The sequence below is a fragment of the Diabrotica undecimpunctata genome, chromosome 1, assembly GCF_040954645.1.
Source record: "Diabrotica undecimpunctata isolate CICGRU chromosome 1, icDiaUnde3, whole genome shotgun sequence".
NCBI classification, from domain to species: Eukaryota; Metazoa; Arthropoda; class Insecta; order Coleoptera; family Chrysomelidae; genus Diabrotica; species Diabrotica undecimpunctata.
Genome location: NC_092803.1, coordinates 49,311,945 through 49,328,045, shown reverse-complemented (window position 1 = coordinate 49,328,045; position 16,101 = coordinate 49,311,945). Strand labels below are relative to the sequence as shown.

At 31.0% G+C, this 16,101-nt stretch overlaps 2 protein-coding genes across 2 annotated transcripts; one reads left to right on the top strand and one right to left on the bottom strand.

Moving 5' to 3' along the window:
* The first annotated feature begins 3,801 nt into the window (after positions 1-3,801).
* On the top strand, positions 3,802-5,315 carry U3-55K (U3 small nuclear riboprotein factor 55K). Its single transcript, XM_072528529.1, has one exon. It carries the CDS (start codon positions 3,894-3,896, stop codon positions 5,262-5,264), a length of 1,371 nt encoding a protein of 456 aa, XP_072384630.1. The 5' UTR covers positions 3,802-3,893; the 3' UTR covers positions 5,265-5,315.
* A 6,856-nt stretch (positions 5,316-12,171) lies between these two features.
* Positions 12,172-14,717, bottom strand: Grx3 (Glutaredoxin 3). Its single transcript, XM_072528523.1, has 3 exons — positions 14,565-14,717; positions 14,089-14,508; positions 12,172-12,466 (listed from the first exon to the last, which is right to left on the bottom strand). The coding sequence occupies exons 1-3, from the start codon at positions 14,609-14,611 to the stop codon at positions 12,286-12,288; spliced, it is 648 nt and encodes a 215-aa protein (XP_072384624.1). The 5' UTR covers positions 14,612-14,717; the 3' UTR covers positions 12,172-12,285.
* Between the last annotated feature and the right edge of the window lie 1,384 nt (positions 14,718-16,101).

Genomic DNA, 16,101 nt, shown 5'->3' with positions numbered 1-16,101 from the left:
TAAAATGGCAGGAATTTTTATTATAAAATATGGTCACAAATCAATAATGAAAAAATACAAAATATTTAAATATCGAAATTATTCCAAACAGAATTTTTCATTTTTGTTGTCTACTTCCTCTTCCCTCAAAGCATCTTGCGGTCTGAAGCAACTAGCTTTTTTTTATGTAGATGCTGTAGAATTTTCGTCAAAGACTTTCTTGAAAAAGGGTAATGTTTCATCGTTTTGCCAATAGTCTCTGTGTACCTATACTAATCTTTTTATCTGGTTTTAATGGAAAACTTACCTTCATAGCTACACTCCTACCACCTCTCCCATTCTCACAACGCCATTTGGAGTTTTTGACATTATTATGCGCTGTGAACTGGGGTATTGACCCCCTAACCTGTAGGTTTTGCCTCAATTTTCTATTATTTTAATATACTGTTCAGGACATGTAACTTCGGGTGTCTTTTAATTGGCCAAAAAGTCTGTCTGGCGGAAAGTACGAGTGACCTACAACTGGAAAAATTGCTTGACCTATGCTACCTATGTCATTAGTGTAGATTTGTTGATTGAACATGACATACACACAAACACTTAAACCATGCTCAGTGGGCAAATCACAGACATCTGTGTCACAACTGGATCATCATATGGTCAGATTTGTACTCCTTTATTCCGAAGTGTACCACCATCGTGCCAGTTGATGCATATGAAACGTGCGTACAGGTGAAAAGTGTTGCGTTGAGCAATGCCCCACAGATCTGGAGAACTCACAAGGGATTTGACATTTGATCAGATATCTAGCAATTAAAGACATAACGGGAGCAAGCAGACACGACTTCGGTCGAGAGTTCTGTCTCCGCCCATATCCCATCCAGAGAGTGTCCCCAAGACCAAAGTTAATTATGAACAAACGCCAGCTCAGAAGAGCAGCATCAGGAAACGGCCAGAAATAGCTACTGGGACTTAGACTGAAAAATCCAGAGCGGCGAATATTAATAGCGACGTCGGAGAAGGTAAAAGTAGACCTCAAGAGAATCCTATGACTTTACTTTATCTCTCTTCAGACCTGACCCCTCGGAAGGAGTGTAGTGGTCATCGTGACGTGTATTGTCCGTCTCCAAAGATGTCTGTCTCTGGTCATTTCTTTTGCTCTCTCTTTTGCAACTCATGCATAGGTCTTTTGCATATTCAGGTAATTTGGTCGATCGATCTTGTTGGGAATCCTTCTCATGATCTTCGGCCTTCTACCTTTCCTTGGATAATAAGGCTTTCCATGTTTCCTGTGTCTGCTCTCATAATATGAACATGTCCAAAGTATTTTAATTGTTGGAGATGGACTTTGCTGGAAAGCTATTGGCTGAAATTTAGCTCGTTTAAAATTGAATTATTTGTCTTGTGGTCGGTCCACGGAATTAGTAACATTTTTCTCCAACAGAACATTTCAATAGCGTCTATCTTTTCGCTTGTTGTAGGGTCCAAGATCCACATCCGCATGTCAGTTGATTAATCTCATTTTTATAGTTCGTAAAATTTGAGTCCTTCCATATTTTGGTCATCTTCCTCACAGAGACTTTTGCTGGATCCCATCTACGTTTTATTTCTTTCTGTAGTGACCCTGTGTATGGAATCAATGATCCCAGATATAAGTATGACCTCAAACCGGTCAATCGTGGTTATGCATGGATGATTGTTATGTAGTCTATCCACTATCATGATCTTTGTCTTTGACATGTTAACTGCAGACCCAATATTTGGTCAGCTTCGTAAAAAAATGATCAGAAAACTCGATATTTGCGTTCCATATAGAAAAAATGTCAAATCTCCACTAAAGGGGGGAGATTTCGATCTTCTACTGGAAGTATCTGGATATTATGTAGTACCTACAAAACCCGCGCGTTTTTAGTTTTAGGATTAATTTGTAAATATACATAAGAAGCAACTGTACAAGTAAATGAACAGTCGTTGTTTATGCGATAACTCTTGCCACTCTCTAAAGTCGTGAAACTTGGTACGTATATTTCTCTTGATGTAATCAGAATGCCCACTCTCAGATGCCGCCTTTGAAGTTTGTCAGCACGCGATCGCCATATTTTAAACGGAAACATAGACCCGGATTAAGAAATTTGTAACAAGCTACGACAGCACTGTAATTTAAATTTTTAGAGATTATTAATTTAGTACATTTGAAATAATTTAATCTATTCTTCAATTAAAAGTACGAATAAAATAGTGCAATTTTTCTATGCACACCAGATAAAATGTCACTGAATAGCACTGGTTCCGTTTAAAACATGTCAGCAGAGTGGGCATTCTGATTGTTTATTATTCTGTGCCTGTACTCTTAGACAAGGAAAGAGAGGGGACGCGTAATCGTATGGAATTGACTGAAGCCTAAATTGGCACCAAAAAGGTTGCCAAGTCATATTTTATTTCTTCAGTAGATTGAAAATAATGGATTAATGGATATATATCAATAAATAGATTTTTCTAAATTTTTAATTAAACACTGGTATTTTTTAGTAGATCGATATAGTGCTTTAGTAAATCAGTAAATTGAAATTAACATCAGTAGATCTACTGAAAAATCAGTAGACCTGATAACCTTGCGAGAGGTAGTAATGGGCAACGTACAGTCACAAAACATGGCGGTCACATCAAAACTGGCTTCACTTTTCGAAGGTTTATTAAACGAACGTTACCTGTCCTCTCTCTCTTTCCTTATCTAAACCTGTACTTGATAGTTATGGAGATATTTTAAATTGTAACGGAAAAATGGATATTTCAGGATTCAAATTTATTATTTGTATTTAGTTTTTTACTAGGCTCAAATGTCTTAAAGCAACAAACAAAAAAAAATAGAAAAGAAATCGTTATTTTCATTATAGGTGTTCGAAATGAGCTCCCATAACGTTAATACAAGCTTGAAGACGGTTTTCAAATTATCTACTTAGGTTTCTAATCATTTGTGAAGATTGTAGCTAGCTTCTATTATTATAAATAACTTTTTTTTATTATCTCCTCTATCAGACACAACGGACTTTGTCACAAAAGTTGATCACCCTGTATATTCGTAACTATTTCATACAACAAATAATAGCAGCAATTAAACCTTTGGTTGAATGGAAATTAAATCTTTGCTGTACTTTGATTTAGTTAAATATGGTGAAGATAAATACTTGATTGGATCATCTAAAGCTATTTACATAGCACTTATATTTTTGGATCAGTTTTCCTCAATATCCAAGTAATATGACTGTTTTTCATCAAATCTTGTAAGAATTGCAATAACTCTGCAGTTTGTTAACTTCATGCAATATACATACCCTTCCTTTGTATCAAATGAGCATACGTGGTCTACTGTCGCATATTCCTCGGGGAACAGCAAAGTATTCTAAAAATATCCCATTTTATTATCTAAATTATCATTACCCAAAATATTATGAAGTGAGGTCATTTAATGTTTGTTGTCTGCTTATATTATTGTTCAACTAGATATTCACCTTAAATTTAAGCTACAATTAGATAATATAATCTTTGATCTGCTGAACATAAATTTCCTGTACCTGACTTTATCATCCTCACAAAAAATTTATGTTATATTCCTATTTCTTATTTTAGATTATTACAAGTACCGAGATTCTTGGTGATTACAAGGTAGGTTTAAAACGTATGCAACTTGCGGGAAACGTATTGGCCAATCAGCTGTGTTCATTACAAAAATTACTCCAAAACCCAGAGAACGTGTAGATAAAAATGGAACGCAGTTATTTTTGATATGTTTGTGCTTAATTTGTAAATTTATTTAGAATGACAGCTGTCTTAAAACATAACCAAAAAAGTTTTCACACGTGAAAGTTTAAAAGTAAACTTTAAGTTTAAGCAAAAATTTTATTTATTGAATTAAAATGTCATTCTTTATAAAAGGCAAGCAGCAGAATGGTGTAAAGCGAGCAAAGTATGCAGTCACCAAGATTAAGAAACGTAAATTAACGGATAAACCAGTAAAGACTAAAAAGGACGAGGAAATAACCAGCAGTGAAGATGAAGACCTCGTTAAAGATAAACTATCGGATGCATCTCTTTCAGAGGACGAGCATGAAACCGCGCAAGAAAAGAAGCTTCGTTTAGCTAAGATTTATTTGGAAGAAATAGAAAAGGAAGAAAAAGCTAGAAGGGAAGATAAAGAAGTAGATGAAGCAGTTTTATCTAAAAGGTTAAAGGAAGACTACTTGAAGGAGACAGGTAAATTACGTCTACAAGTAGCCAAAAATTATAAACAAATAGATGAAGACAACCGGTTAACATTAAAGTGTAGAGAACAACATAAAAGTCTTACTTGTTTATGTATTTCTTCTGATGACCAATATGTGTTTGCTGGTAGTAAAGATGGAGTAGTTGTGAAGTATTCCTTATCAGATAATAAAAGAATAGGTGTAATTCCATTTGTTAAAAACTCTCAGGGAGAAACAGTGGGCCACAGTAGTGAAATTTTGAGTTTAGCAATATCGTCTGATAGTAAATATTTAGCTGTAGGTACAAAATCCAGTGATGTTTATATTTGGGATCCAAATACTTTTAAGTTTATCAAGAAGTTTCAAGGACACAAAAATTCAGTGACTGGTGTTTGCTTTAAAAAAGACTCTCATACATTATATTCATGTTCTAAAGATAGGACTGCTAAAGTGTGGAGTTTAGATGAAATGGCCTATGTGGAGACATTGTTTGGACATCAAGATATTATATCTTCAATAGATGCTCTATACAGAGACAGATTAGTTTCTTCTGGTGGAAGAGATTTGAGATTGTGGAAAATTACTGAAGAAAGTCAATTGATATTCAATGGACACACAGGAAATATTGATAATGTTAAATTGATAAATGAAGATACATTTGTTTCTGGAGGTGATGATGGAGAAATATGTATATGGAGCATGATGAGAAAGAAACCTTTGTGTGTTATCAACAATGCACATGGTGTTGATTCACAAACAAAAATACCCTTTTGGATAAGTGCTGTCACTGCTCTGCATAATACAGATTTGATAGCTTCAGGTTCTCAAGATGGCCTTGTCAGATTGTGGAAGTTGGAAAACAACTTTAAAGCCTACAAAGAACTTATGCAGATACCTGTGGAAGGTTTTGTTAATTGTTTACAGTTTACAGCAGATGGTAAGAGACTTCTTATTAGTGCAAGCAAAGAACATAAAAGTGGAAGGTGGACTACAGTAAAATCTGCTAGGAATTGTATATTTGTTGTACCATTTTTACTAAATTGATTTTTTTATGGTATATGTTTTTATATTAAGAAATATATGTATATGATTTTTTGTACATTTTTTTATTAAAATTGGTAATATGTTTAAGGGGGTATATTGCACAGAGTGTCCCAAATTGGTATGTTTTGCAAGGTATACCAAAAACTGGAGGAGATAGAAACAGGTGTATTGAAGGTGTCATGACTTCTTTTTTCATTAAAGTAACCATTGGTCAATCAAATCATCAATAGCTCCCCACATTAGAAAGATACAGGGCAATTATTTAAAAATGTCGAAAACAACAGTGGTATAGATTTTTCTTTAGTAAGAAAAATTAAAAAAACTATTGGAACTTTTGATAATATGAAAGGGATCAGTGATATACAAAATTTTTTTAGGTAGTCTCACTAAGGAAATATAATAGCAACTTGGGTTTTTTTTTATATGAGACACCTTATATGTTTTGACATTTTGCATTTACATTTTTATTTCTCTTTTACCTGATATAACACATTTATATATCTATTTTCAGTCATTGGAGCTACTTGCAAATAAAATGTTTATTTGGCATCACATAAAGACACTTAGAAATAAAATACTTAGTTATACATTCTATAATGTAGATACTAATCCTTCACAGTTTTATTTACCAGAAATAAGATAAATCAACTTAAACAATAGTAATACCAAATTTACCTACAACAAAAAACTAAATACCAAGAATTAATTTTACAAAAATATTAACTTTATAACAAACCACAATTAACAACATCTAAAATTAATTTTACAAAAATATGAAAATTATAATAAATCTTCAAAATGCACCTCCTTTTGTTATAATAATAATTGACACGTTTTCTTAAAGTCTTACACAATTGAGTATATGCATTGGCTTTATTTTTCTAAATGCTTTATATTGTTTTTTAAAAATCAGGAAGATGTACTTCTGGTGAAGAAGGGAACCACCTAACAGAACCATAAGTTCCAATCCACTGATTATGAAATTTGTCATTTAAATAATTAAAAAAAAATTCAACAATATGATACATATGATACAGGTGCTCCATCTTGTTCTAATCAAATTGTGTTTCTCTCAACCAAATATTCCTCATCAAAAATGTCATTTAAATTTTTTTCAAAATACCTATAGGTATATCCAAAGCAGTTAGTTTATCATCAAATAATGATATACTAATGTATTATGCTTGTTAAAACAAAATCTTGTTTGCCTCTTCAATACATCATATCTTATTTTTATAATATTCAAAATTCATGTTTTGTTGACAATAATTTATATCACAACAGTTATTGTAACAGATAACTCAAATAATACTCAAGTTTCCTATTATTTTCCGTGCCAACGTTACCAAAGCCTACTCAATAAAATAAATATTCTTAAACATTTTAGATAAAAAAATAGAAGACAATTATATTATTATGTATTGGGTAAAGGATTATAAATGAAAATCAATAAGGTAATAAAATAAAGTGTGTTCTATTTCGTAATAATTTTATTTATCAAATTTGGGATCTATAATTTAAAAATAATTCAATTTGAACCAACAATAAGCAGTTAAGTATTTACCTACTGTACTTTCAAGTGAGGTAGATACTGATTTTATTTTTGCTAAATAAAACTGTCAGGGATTAGTATCCTCATAATACAAAGTTAAAATGCATTACCAAGTGTATATATATAATTGCTGATTCTCTGGAATAGATCGCTCTCGAAATTTCTTCCTTGGTCATTATAGATCTCCAAAGGTAGCCCAAATCGGCTGATGTACCCTTTGATCAAAACATCTGCAATAGTGGCGGACTTCTGGTCTGGAAATGTGTAAATCCCGACCCACTTTGTGAATTAATCTATCAGGACCAACATGTAATTGCAACCATTTTAACTTTCTGGAACTCCTCCTGTACATCCTAAACTAATCTTTCAAATGGACTTCCAACATTGTGGTGTCTGATAGGAGCCTTTCTTTTTCTGTAAAGTCCGAAACTCGTGGCACAGGTATTTTACACCAGTCCTTTAAATCATCCAATATATTCATTCAATAAAACCGTTCCCGAATTCTATGAAGCTATATATATATATATATATATATATATATATATATATATATATATATATATATATATATATATATATATATATATATATATATATCTATGTAGGTCTAATTAAGTTCTTTTATTATTTGAAGAGGAATTAACGTTATAGTAAAAGTCCGCGATCTATGCGAGAAGTCTTTATTACATAAAATACACTGTAATGATGTTATTTACATGTACACAATACACAAGATAATTGTCTGCGAATTAAAATATCGAACACCCCCGTCGTTAATTGGTTTCGTCTTTTTCGGCGTGTACGATAATTTAAGTCTACTCAGTTCGGGCGACAAAAATCGAATCCCGTTTAGCTCAGGAGGAATGTGTGATCTTGTCTCCATATCTCCTGTCCCCTGAATCCAGTCTCTTTGATAGCGACTTAAGCATATTGTTTAAGTGGTATCTTGCAGTGGCGTAACTAATGAATAAAACTATGCTAAATACTTATACTAAGAAATATTCCTACATATATATATATATATATATATATATATATATATATATATATATATATATATATATATATATATATATATATATATATATATATATATATATATATATATATATATATAAGAATAAGAAAAAAGAAGTACTTGTGACTCGTTTGGAACAAATATATAACTGTTTTGGATGGGTTGGAGTCAATAATAGGGCTATTGGTTAACTATTTTTTTAATCTCGAGCTTTCAATTGTGTTTACAATTATTATCAAGAGCTAAAAAAGACAAAATACTTACAAGGTTGAACTAAAAAGAAAAAACAATTTTTGTTAACTTACCAAATAAAAATTAGTTTGGTAAGTAAAAAATCACTGCTTACATGTTCAAAATATTTTATATAAAAATGTTTTGATCTAACAAATGTTTCTCCGAAAATTTCTATAATTTTGAAAACATTTTTTTAATATAAAAATAATTGAATTTATAAATAAGTTCAAATAGCAACCAATTACAAATAGCCTCAATGTCATAAATGCCAACATAAAATTTTTATTCTTGACAATTATATTGCCAAAAGTAAAACTTCGTTTAAACATTCTTTTTTGTTTAGTAACAAAAAGAAGAAGATTTATTCACCCTTGACAGATGTCTGAAAGAATGTGATAGATATATGGAGAATTGAATATGACATTTTACAATTTTTATATATAAATCATAAAGAAAGAATATAATTATATATTTTACTTAAATTTTGAATCTCAGATCTTTTGTTTAAACTCTTATCATTTTTGCTAATACAAACCATTTCCAAAAAAGTCCTTTTAAATTTATTACTTTCACTACATAAAATTTTAATGTTATCAAAATATATTATGGATTTTGATAACATTAAAATTTTATGTAGTGAAAGTAATAAATTTAAAAGGACTTTTTTGGAAATGGTTTGTATTAGCAAAAATGATAAGAGTTTAAACAAAAGATCTGAGATTCAAAATTTAAGTAAAATATATAATTATATTCTTTCTTTATGATTTATATATAAAAATTGTAAAATGTCATATTCAATTCTCCATATATCTATCACATTCTTTCAGACATCTGTCAAGGGTGAATAAATCTTCTTCTTTTTGTTACTAAACAAAAAAGAATGTTTAAACGAAGTTTTACTTTTGGCAATATAATTGTCAAGAATAAAAATTTTATGTTGGCATTTATGACATTGAGGCTATTTGTAATTGGTTGCTATTTGAACTTATTTATAAATTCAATTATTTTTATATTAAAAAAATGTTTTCAAAATTATAGAAATTTTCGGAGAAACATTTGTTAGATCAAAACATTTTTATATAAAATATTTTGAACATGTAAGCAGTGATTTTTTACTTACCAAACTAATTTTTATTTGGTAAGTTAACAAAAATTGTTTTTTCTTTTTAGTTCAACCTTGTAAGTATTTTGTCTTTTTTAGCTCTTGATAATAATTGTAAACACAATTGAAAGCTCGAGATTAAAAAAATAGTTAACCAATAGCCCTATTATTGACTCCAACCCATCCAAAACAGTTATATATATATATATATATATATATATATATATATATATATATATATATATATATATATATATGATTGACACGCAAAACTAGATTGTCATCTGTCGACTTCCGTCTCATAAAGCCAAATTGTTTTTATCGTCTCTATTTAGATTTTAAGTATCTGTTTGTGCGTATAGTGTATTGTATATCGTTTACGATACTTATATCGCCTGATTATGAACACCGCCTTAAGACAGTATAAAAATAAGAATTACCACAAGATATAGGTACATATAAAATGTACTATAACGTTATCATCTTTTTACAGAATAATGCTGTACAATAGTAAAAATATTGTAAATTTAGAAACCGGTCGCAGAAACGTAAAATCAACTAAAATTTAATATACCTGAAGGATTGTACAGTACACATTAGTAAAAATATTGTTTGTCGTCATAAGATATTGTGTGTAGATTTATTTTGTTTTACGTGAAAACATTGTGAATTTAACTACTTGAGAATTATAAATTATCGACGAACTTATTTGTTATTCACATAAGTTATACAGTGTGTCAATTTTAAAACTTGGGCTATATCTCACGAACAAAAGCTGATATCGAAAAATGCTTGAAACCGTTTCTAGGATAGTAAGGGGGAACTAAAATGAGATGAAAAAGAACTCACCCCTATCAACCCCCTAGTCTGTACCCACCACAACCAAAACAGTTTAAATTGCAAACCCATTGAAAAGACTAGGAAAAATGCTATCCAATGGTATAAATAACAATTATACAGGGTGAGGCAATAATTATGAAACTTTGGCTTAAATGGAAAAGTTAATGAGATTTTTGTTGATGACCCTGTATAATTATTGTTTAATAATTATACAGGGTGTTAATATCAGCCGGCTTACTATGACTTTTGTATTTGTAATCCCGGACTATTATTTTTAATGATAAGTGCCAGTAGGATTTTTTTTTGTTAAATGAAAACTTAATTTGCCGTTTTTGCAAAACAAGTTGAAAACATCTGTTTTTTGGGTTCTGTCAGATTCAATAATTATTTTTGGTTTATTTGACAATTTTAAATGTCATTAGTTTTCATCATTTGTACGATCGGTACTGTCATACAGCTGTAGTTGTCACGATGGTTTACAGTATACCTGAAAATGTGGAGATCATTTTCATATTTGCCTCTCAGAACCAGTGTTATTTACGAACAAATACTTCATGAAAGGCATCCGGAGAAAAATGTAAGCCACGTGTATGTCCGCGATTTAGTTGAAAAGTTTAGAGAAACGGGATCAGTGGAAATTAAAAAAGGGATGCCCCAAGATTACTGAATAAAGCATCACAAATTAAGGTCCTTGGACATTTTGCAATATAGCCTACTGCATCAACACGTCAAATATCTGCAATGACGGGACTTTCACATGAATCGGTTAGAAATGTGTTGAAATTTCATAAGTTTCAGCCGTACAAAACACAAATTCTTCAAGAACTAGGCGATGATGATCCAGAGCGACGAATTCAGTTTGTGTGAACTCATGACTGAAAGAATTCGCGTTGAACCGAGAATGTTAAAAAATATTTGTTTCGCTGATAAATGTACTTTTATGAATGGTAATGTATATAAATAAAACTGTCGGCACTGAAGCGATGCGAACCCGCATCGATTTAGAGAAGGTCACACTCAATATTGAAAATACCACTGAACCTTTAATTGTGCATGAATTCGAGAACCAAAGGGACAATCAGGGCAATCTAGCTCTAGACGAAGATATGCTGCACTTCCAACAAGATGGAGCACCTCCTTACTATGCAGCTCCAGTTAGGCACTGGTTGGATACTAATTATACGAACAAATGGATTGGAAGGAGAGATCCTATTGCGTGGCCACCGAGTTCACCAGACTTACCGCCACCTGACTTTTTTCTATGGGGTTACCTCAAGTCAGTGGTTTATAAAACTCAACCTGCGTCACTTGGGAATTGCGAGAAAGCATTACGCAAGCATGTCGCCCTATTACTAGAGCCCAAAGCTCCTGCAGAATCTGAAAATAGGCTGTATTATTGTTTACAAAACAACGCAACCCAATCTGACCATTTACTTAATTGACATTTTTAACAAATTTGTAGTTCAACATAAACCTCATTAAATTTTCCATTTAAGCCAAAGTTTTACAATTATTGCTTCACCCTGTATAATTATTATTTATACCATTGGATAGCATTTTTTATAGCCCTTTCAATGATGAATCACAAGTAGGGGTTTGCAATTTAAACTTTTTTGGTTGTGGTGGGTGGGGCCTAGAGGGTTGATGAGGTGAGTTCTCATTCATGTCATTTTAGTTCCCCATTACTATCCTAGAAACAGTTTCAAGCATTTTTCGGTATCAGCTTTTATTCATGAGATATTGTAAGTTTTAAAATTGACACACTGTATATACTATAAAATTTCAAAAATAAAGATTTAAATAATAAATTTTATTGTTTTAATTGTTTAATTTTAAGTTGCAATTAATATTGGGTATGAGCATATATTATGTGTTTCCACTAACTAAATCAAAATTTGACTAACATGGAACAAAAATAATTACTAATAGACAGTGGGAATTGAGATCAGTGAACAGGATATATACAGTATCATCTTCATTAAAGTAGAAGATTATATTGGTTAAATTGTTTTTATTGTTCAAGATAGCCCATATATGGTTTAAATGGGACAATTTGGCAATTTTTTTGTTTTATATTACAAATAACTTTCCACAAATGACAAATCAAGTATCTTTGTTTTAGGGGTGTGTTAGAATAGTAATAAAAATACAAAGAATATAATATAGTTAAATAATTTAATAGAAAGAATGTCAGCTGTTTTTTACATAATCTACTCGCATGTTTAAAAACTGGAAAGGGGACATATTAACTAAATATGTTAACTTGTGGAGGAATTTATGCACTTGAGATAGTTTCTGCTAAATCACCAGATTCCAGCATTTCTTTAACAATGTCCAAACCACCTACAAGCTCACCATTTACATATAATTGTGGGTATGTTGGCCAATCAGAATAAGTCTTTAGTCCTTGACGTACTTCTTCATCTGAGAGGATATCAAATGTTTCATATGAAGCACTATAAAATAAAAATATATATGTAAAAGTCAATGTCAGTTTGATGATGACTGCAATACTTAATTTATATTGTGCAATAACATAAGGATATAAACATATGTTTTGTCACATTCATATATAGAGGAACTAATTCTGAATATTTTGTTGTAAATAATTTATAAAGTCTATTCCATGAATATATGACTGTTTTGGATTATCGCGACAATGAATATTGAAATGTGCAACTTCAGAAGCATGAAAGTAAATTGCTCTAATAATTATTCCAATAAAAAGGAACTACTGCCAGTTTAACATATAATTTGAAAAAAAGTATTAAATTCACATAATTTAGTACTGATTCTAATTTCAAAGAGTGTGCTTGTTTATTGAAGCCAAAAATGCTGAGATGTGTTTTAGATGTAGATAACTTTATATTTAATTTAGATGCTTATTCTACTACTGAGAAAACCAATGGATGCCCTTTGCTACCAGTTTTATCTGTTCATAAGCGTGTGTGTGATGCACTCTGTATTAGTGAAACAAAACTAGTCAGTTTTGCAAAAAGCACAAAGTGGACAAAGTGAACAAAATGTTGTTGCAAATTCGAAATCTGTGAGAATCCATAAAATGTGTAAAAAGAAAGAACATGTTTCTTTAGATTTAGTGTTACGGAAATTAAAAGAAAGAAATGTATTTGAAATTTCCAACAAACCTCTGAAAAGTTTTAAGACAGATTGGGTTTAAGTTCAAAAAGGAAGACGATAGAAAGGTAAATTTATGTAAAAGAGTTAGTGTAGGTTACAAAAGAACAGAAATTTTAACAAATTATAACAAATTTAAAAAATAATATTTTCCTTTGTTTATATAGAAGAAACATGGATTTTTTTCTAAAGGCAATATAAAACGAATTTGGCAGGACGAGAATATAAAATTAATAAAACAGATCGATACTAAAGGAACAAGACATATAATAGTGCATGCATGGGAAAAACATGGTTTTATTAATGGAACTGATCTTGCATTTTCATCAAAATCGTCCAATTATCAAGACTATATGTATAATGTTGTTGTTGAATAATTAATGACAAAATGTTGTGAAATGAGATAAATTTACAGATTTTAAATAGGCAACCAACAAACACTTGGACTGTAGATGAAATAAAAGAATGCTGAATGAATGAGAATATTACATTTCCTCACTATTGTTTTAAGCCTCAATTTCTAACGTTATATAATGTTCAAAGTGGTATCATCTTCTTCCCACTTCATTGTCATTCACTGCTCCATAGATTCACCTTAGTACTTTTCGTTGACACTAAATTAAAAAATTGACACTAATTTACAGAGCGATATGTACATGTTCACTTTCTATAGGCCAGTCCCTCAACTGTATTTAAAAAATTGGGAGAATTTAGTATTGTACAATTTAGCACATTGGATCATTTAAATCAATACTTTCATACATAATTCAAAACAGTTGTATATTCATGGAATAGACTTTAACATACAATGCAACATGACAGTTAGACTAGGTATTTGTCACTTAATTGAATTCTAATTCCATGATTCATCAGTGGTTTCCATTATTTTATTATAATTTGTTAAGTTCCAATAACTGCATGTATTGTTAAAATAAATACTTACTTAACACTATTCAAAATATCGATAATCTTTCTACTGAATCCACATCTTGGTTCATCCCTATTTCCTTTCATAAACAACATAACTTTAGATTTATTAATCAGTGCTTTTAATCTTTCTTCTAATGGTTCACTTTTACTATCACCGGCACCGCTACTATGTTTCTTAACTGCCTCTGCTATTTTTACAGTATCAGCTCCATTTATAACTTCCACATTCTTACCAGACTGAAATAGTATGACTGTTGGTACAGCTTCTATATTATACTTGACAGAAACTTCTGAAAGCTCTTCGGCGGGGCAAGAATAGAACTTAACGTGTGAATTGGCTTGTTGGGAAGACAAAGCTTCCAGTAATTCGTTTACTTGAGCACACTGTTCTGCCCATTCCGCTTGAAAATGTACCACCGACAGATTAGATGCTCTGGAAGAAAGGAAAAATTATTGTTTGTTATTATTGAAAATAAACATTAATCTTACTTTACGGCGTCATCAAATGCCTTCTGTGTTTTCAATTCTGATACCATTCTAATATCTAACTTTTTATTATTACCAGCAATTCAAAAACTGAGGTTAGATTATTGCAATCTAAAAACGTGACAGTTGATTTCTTCTTTTAGGTTCGTATGATTAAGAAGTAATACAAGCTTACAACCAGGCTTCTACAATTTATTTTTGTTTGATGGAGAAGTCAGTTTGTTTTATTACTTACATAAAGCCATCGAAAATATTGGCTAGCTTGCAATATATTTAGTAAATTGTTTGACGCTCTTATATTTTAGTAACTTCAGAATGCTTTTACATTCATTGTGTAATACCAAGTAATACTGATTACTAAAAATAAAACATCAATCAGATGTGTTAATATTTTTTTTTAAAACTAAATGATGATTACAGTAGAGTTATGTTTTTAGCAATGTTGTTAAATGGATAATACATGTAAACACGCAACAGCCTTTTCCGACCTAAGAAGAAATTAAAGAAACTATTTTAAAATTAAAAATAATAAAACCCCTGGTTTTGATAACGTCCTTGCTAAACTCTTCAAAAACGACGGCGATATAGTTTTGAAACACTTACATAAGTTAATATCTGACATCTAACAAAGAGAAGAAACACCTGCGGATTCGAAAGTAGGTATACTCATATTAACATATAGGTCCTATATACGTCTGCTAATATATACTTTCAAAAATATTTTCAATCAACGGTAGAAGTTTCGATTCATTCAGTGGCCTCTAAAAAGAGGATTACACGGCGTCTCTCGATCGTTCGAAGTCAGGACTGGCTGGGTAGGATTGGTAGGAACTCGTCCGATTGGCTATCGTAAAAGAGTATACTTAACATAAGGGGAAACAGGATAGTGTGTTATAATTACAGAGACATCACTCTACTCATAATAGCGTAGCAGAGTGGTTTCATACGTCAAACAATTAGTAGAGCAACAACCGACCAAATCTTTAAAGTGAAACAAATTCTTGGCAAAACCCTAGAATTTGACGTCTATACCCACCACAGACCATACATACTCGGTTTGTGATACCCACCACATACTCAAGGATTTCAAACAAGCGTATTACTAATTATATAGACTAAAACTGTTTTAGGCTATGGTGGAATTTCAAATACCATTTCAGCTTCTTCAACAAACAGATTCAGATTCCAGTTAAAATCCAGAAAAACATTTCAACGGCTTTCTGTTGTAAAAATGGACTGAAAGGAAGACTTGGCAGATGGTCTTTTCGGTCGTTAAATGCATCTGTACTGAAAAGTGAAAAAGGGGTTACAAATATATACCTACCCAAAAAATGAAATACACGTGCGTCTTTAAGTGAAGTAATCAGATACCTAGACTAATAATTTATTGCTGATATGGAATTAGAAGATGTAAATATTTTTATTTATATAATATTGTCACTAACTGGAGATAAAAACGGCAGCGAAGACATTAAAAGAACAATGGTTATTGCTAATAACTTTTACTATGGCTTGAGAAGACAAATAGCCTTAAAATTGC

What these genes read in the sequence shown, in the direction of transcription:
- Grx3 (XM_072528523.1), bottom strand. Translation starts at nt 14,611, where the DNA reads ATGGTATCAGAATTGAAAACACAGAAGGCATTTGATGACGCCGTAAA. An exon ending in GCATTTGATGACGCCGTAAA is followed by an intron (nt 14,509 to 14,564) that starts GTAAGATTAATG and finishes CCTTTCTTCCAG; the next exon opens with AGCATCTAATCTGTCGGTGG. An exon ending in GATATTTTGAATAGTGTTAA is followed by an intron (nt 12,467 to 14,088) that starts GTAAGTATTTAT and finishes TTTATTTTATAG; the next exon opens with TGCTTCATATGAAACATTTG.
- U3-55K (XM_072528529.1), top strand. Translation starts at nt 3,894, where the DNA reads ATGTCATTCTTTATAAAAGGCAAGCAGCAGAATGGTGTAAAGCGAGCA.